Here is a 5,382-nt window from a genome sequence, read left to right on the forward strand (position 1 = left end):
AGTATTTATTTATTAATAAAATATGATTTATTTCTTATTAAAACCGTTATTGGTAAAAGTTAATAGTTTAATTTCAGAACAATAGATAAACATATAAATAACCGAATTAAAAAAATTCCAAATTAAGACAAGAGAAAATTGTCTGTTTTTGTATTTTCAATTTTCTTTTATCTTTTTTATTTAGGAAGAAAGGGGATGGTGACTACACTAGCTAAAAGGAAAGTCTTTACCAATCCTTCAGTCAACCTAACTCAACCACAGTTAACAAAATCACCCGTATTCAATATCCAAGATTCTCACTACCAAATTACCATACAATACTTAATGCACATAGTACAACCATTGATACATCTATCTTTTAAACACAAAATTTACTGGCTTGTATAAAGCATTTACCAACTTAAAGTTTTACTGATTCACACCAATCTCACTCTCTCTCCTCTTTTCTTTCTCTCTCTTCCATGCAAAAGCTGAAGCAAAAGCCAAAGCTCAATCCCATCATCATCATTGTGCCAATAGAGCCACCCCTGACACATTTCATGATTGCACATATCACCACCTTATTTCTCTCTCATCCTATAGATATATATGTTTGTATGTATATATACATATGTAGACATATAGGTGGTGCTGATGGTTTCTCTGAGCAGTGCACAGTGAATTAAGCTCTGAATCAGCTAAAGGGAAATAAAAAGGCAGTGAAAAAACCAAAACCCATTTAGAATCACTCTACTTTGTCCCTCTGCCATATCCCATCAACGATTTCCAGAGAGAAAAGTTTTTAGAGAGAGAAAATGGGTGAAAAGGATGATGGTTTGGGGTTGAGTTTGAGTTTGAAATGCTCGGAAAATTATCCACCGCCACCACCGCCGCCGCTGACGGTTGTTGCCAGTTCGAACGGTGCGACTGCAACTGCGACACGTTTTCCGTTGAATCTGTTGCCTTCTACTCCTTTGTCATTTGTTCAACAACGGCATCATGTTGCGACGAATCATCAGAAGCTTTCGTTCATGATCAATCATGCTGCACCTTCATCTTCTTCTGTTCTTCCGCCTGGTAAGTACAAGTTTCAATGCATGTAGTGCAAAACGAAACTGTTTGTTGTGACTGCGTGATTCTAGTGAAGCGGTTTGAAACTGTGTAAGCACAAATTTCGATGCATGTAATACAACACGTCGATGCACGTAATGTGTGTGGATACACACACATGCCGAGATAAGGCGCGCATATACACACATACACACGCACGCGTACACGTACAGATTCAACCAAATCCAAAAGTCTCACGAGTTTTTTGCTGTTTAATCGGAACTGCAGATCTGAATGCGGAAACGAGATCTTACTCACGAGGAGGAATAGACGTTAACCGGCTCCCGTCGACGTCAACTCTGGTGGCGTTAACGGCGGAGCGCGACGACGAAGCATTGGTTTCCTCCCCGAACAGCACGGTGTCGAGCGTGAGTGGGAAGAGAGTCGAGCGTGAGGAGAATGAGGCGGAGCGAGAATCAAGCTCGCACGGGATCAGTGGTGATGATGACGACGACGGTGGAGAAGCATCGGCGGCGAGGAAGAAGCTCCGGCTATCAAAGGATCAGGCGGCCGTGCTCGAAGAAACATTCAAGGAGCACAACACTCTCAATCCGGTTAGTGGCATGTTTTGTAATTTAATTCAACATCAAGGGCATTTTAATTAAATGTAGTCCGTGCTGTTGAGCTGTTCTTCTGATTTTTTTTTTTTGAATTTTATTAGAAGCAAAAACTAGCCTTAGCAAAACAGCTGGATCTGAGGCCAAGGCAGGTGGAAGTATGGTTTCAAAACAGAAGGGCTAGGTAAGGAATTAATCTTTCCTTGAGGGTATTTTCGGAAATGAACAATGTTTAGGTTGTCGTTATATGGTACCATCATTAATCCATATAGTACTCCTAAACTAACCACTTTTTCTCTTAAGACTGTAGTAGTATTATTGACAAGTACTACTCATGCATTAAGAGTTGTACCTTAGTGACTCTAAAGTGTTTTGATGATGTTATTATTATTTAAGCTTAAAATCTCATATTAAGTACATCCATCGATGCATGTGATACAAGTGGATAGAATTGAGTAATCGACTACAAGTACATTGGTACCCTCACATCATGGGGATATGTAGTACATGCATCATGAGTTTGTACATTTAGTTGAACAATATTGGTGGGTTTTTGCTATTTACAGTTTGTTGCCAATAAAAGGTGTGAAATGTCATTAATATGATGTCTTTATTAGTCATAGACCAAATAAATTGTGATATAAAGTCAACTCATTTAGTACCGATGAGTTTATCTTTTCAAGAAATTAGTGCCTCATCCCAAATAATGACAACTTTGACATTTTTACATTGGTAGATTTGACCTCGATGCCAAAATTTTCTTTTTATTATTAGTTTCATCAAATTCATGGAAATTATACCTTATTTATTATTATTATTTTTTTTTTAATAATGTTATATTTAGATATATGACCGAATTTTTGTAGAACGAAGTTGAAGCAGACCGAGGTCGATTGTGAGTATTTAAAGCGTTGTTGTGATACGTTAACGGAGGAAAACAGACGTTTGCAAAAGGAAGTCAACGAGCTAAGAGCTCTTAAATTGTCTCCACAATTTTACATGAACATGAATCCTCCGACAACATTGACAATGTGCCCTCAATGCGAGCGTGTAGCGGTATCATCATCATCATCATCCTCATCTGCGGCCGCCACATCATCTGCAGTCGGTTCAACTGGCCTCCCTAAAGCCCTCCATCATGGATCGATGACCGCCAACCACCAAAAGCAAAACAATCCATTCCTCCCACGAGCCACCATCATACCCCATCGCCCGCATGAAGCACACCATCCCAGATGGTGAAATTACCAAATTACCCTTCATATGGGTATAAGTAGGGAAATGTGAGATTGATGGGAGGAGATGGGAAGGGAATGATTTGGTTGGATTAAAGTGAAGATTTGATGTAGGAATGGGAGGGGGACAATGTGGGAATTGGTTTTGTATTTGTGTTGGTGTTTTTCTTTTGGTTTAATTTATTTGGATTTTGATGGTTTGCTTTTAGAATCTAAGTTTAGTCATGAGTCATGATATGCCTATATTGTGTCTTCCCCCATGCCATTTTGTATGTGGGACCACACAGTTTGAGGATAACATGATTGATATGTACATACTTCCTACTATTAAAATATGTTTGTGTTCCTTATGCACCTGCCCATCTCATCATTACTTCATTTCAATGACTTAAATCATTATCGGTTAATTCAAAATCAAAATATCTACCAACTTGTATAAGAAACGATAGTGTTGTTGGGTATGAGTGATGGAAGATATTCCCCATTTCTATTTTGACATTTTAGTGACTTGTCGTTATTGTGAAATTAATTTGTGGATAAAATACAAAAGTTAGATTTACCATTTCAAACACACGATATTAGAAAAGAAAAATATTTATTGCACATATACCTATGCGAACTTAATTCCAAAATTTTAATGGAATGTACATGGCCAAGTTATAGTCATGTGGGGTGCAACCGTTCCCCACATAGCATCAACAATAATGAGTTAGAAAGCAACTAATCATTCATAGACATATCGGAGTCTTTATTCTTTTATACCATGAATACAAATTAAATGTATCCAATATACAATCATATCAATTATGAGGGTTATATATATATATATATATATATATATATATATATATATATATATATATATATATATATATTAACTTATTGTATCAGATTGATTTAATATATTCAAATTAATTATATTATTTTCATATTAAAATGGAAATATGTATTATATTAAAATGTTCTTAGTAGAATTTTTAAGGTGGTAGTACGAGATCATGTTGAATATATTGATAGCAACCTGTTTAAATCACACGTTGATCACATTTATAATGGATTCCAAATGTTCGTTATCTAATTAGACAAAAAGAATAGAGAAAGTATTTCTTGGAACCCAAAAGTAACACTCAACAGAAGTTAAGTCTTTTGCAGTGATGAACAATTCGAACACTATAATGACAACAGTTGATAATATTACTATTAATTGTAAAATCTTTCTGGGTTACATGCAATGGCAAATTTTTGCAACAAATGACATAAGGGTTTTGTTGGACTTTAGTTTGTTAAGTAATTGACGGTTTAATTAATTTATGAGAAACTTGTAGATTTAAAGGTTTTAAGTATAAAGATTTGAAAGTGAGATTTTTAGGATAATTACCAAAATTATGGATAATTACTTAATGACCAAGTAATTATCCCATAAGAGTTCCTAAGCTTCCCCTATAAATAGAGAAGCACATAACCAAATTTAGACCGATCTTTTAGCCATAATTTCAGTGCTTGCTCTAGCTTCTCCCCTCTCCTCGATTTTTGCCTGCTACACAATGCGTAGTCACACCTACGCGGCGGGTAAATTCATTACATGACGCGTAACCAATGCTACACAGTGCATAGGCGGCGATTCCATATTCGGGTTTTGGTCTTTAGTGTGTTCATCAGATCTAGAGATGTCATGGTTGTTGATATGTTTCTTGGGTGCGACTACGACATAAGAGTTTCACTTTGGAGTCTTAACAATCCTCTCTCCGTCTAAATCTACAAAGCTTTCAAAGGACTACAAGGGTATGTTTTTTTTTTCTTCTGTTTATGTTTTATTGAATTAGAACTGTTTGAACCTTTGATTCGTCTTTTGATTTATGAGGTTAAATGTGTTTATTGCTTATACTGTGCACTTTTATGGCCAAAGATCCCTCATAACCCAACAAGTTATATGTTCAAAGTGGTGGTGATCTAATATGTATCCTAAGAGAAGTCTTTTGTATCATTTTTAATAATTCACATTGCATTAGGGAAGAGATCTTATGGAAATCTTATTTGATATTAATTTTATACTAAATGTCCCCTAGATCCCATGAATATTCCCTTATAAACAATCAACTCTCATAGTGTAATATGTGTGAGATTTTCTAAGAGTTTGTATGTGTTACACTTTTGGATAATACTACTGATCTACTGCATATTGCTTTTATTTTTCATATTTTTCATATGTTCTTAGTTCATAATGTTGTTGATGATTGAATTTTTAGGTTACAAAATTATTGTACTTGCGAAATTTCTCTTAACAATTAAGGGTCCATGCAACCTAAGGATCTATGTCTTTACAATTAATAACAACATACTATGAAACACAAGAACCCTAGTTATATTCGAAAATCATAAGATTAGGATTACATACCTTTGTATTGTTATATCAAACAATACTCTTTGAATCCTTTCCTTTTAGTCTTCAGAAAGCAAGCACAAAAAGTATGATGCCTCTAATGGATCACACCAAAGCCCTA

The 5,382-nt window shown here is 35.4% G+C and overlaps 1 protein-coding gene across 1 annotated transcript; it reads left to right on the plus strand.

The window, feature by feature from the left end:
* The first annotated feature begins 479 nt into the window (after nt 1-479).
* Nucleotides 480-3,231, plus strand: LOC145167718 (homeobox-leucine zipper protein HAT4-like). Its single transcript, XM_079086954.1, has 4 exons — nt 480-1,056; nt 1,318-1,643; nt 1,751-1,830; nt 2,513-3,231. Exons 1-4 carry the CDS (start codon nt 795-797, stop codon nt 2,886-2,888), a joined length of 1,044 nt encoding a protein of 347 aa, XP_078943080.1. The 5' UTR covers nt 480-794; the 3' UTR covers nt 2,889-3,231.
* The last annotated feature ends 2,151 nt before the right edge of the window (nt 3,232-5,382 follow it).

The sequence above is a fragment of the Lactuca virosa genome, chromosome 3 (assembly GCF_052849685.1).
Source record: "Lactuca virosa cultivar CGN04683 chromosome 3, Lactuca_virosa_CGN04683_v6, whole genome shotgun sequence".
NCBI lineage: Eukaryota > Viridiplantae > Streptophyta > Magnoliopsida > Asterales > Asteraceae > Lactuca > Lactuca virosa.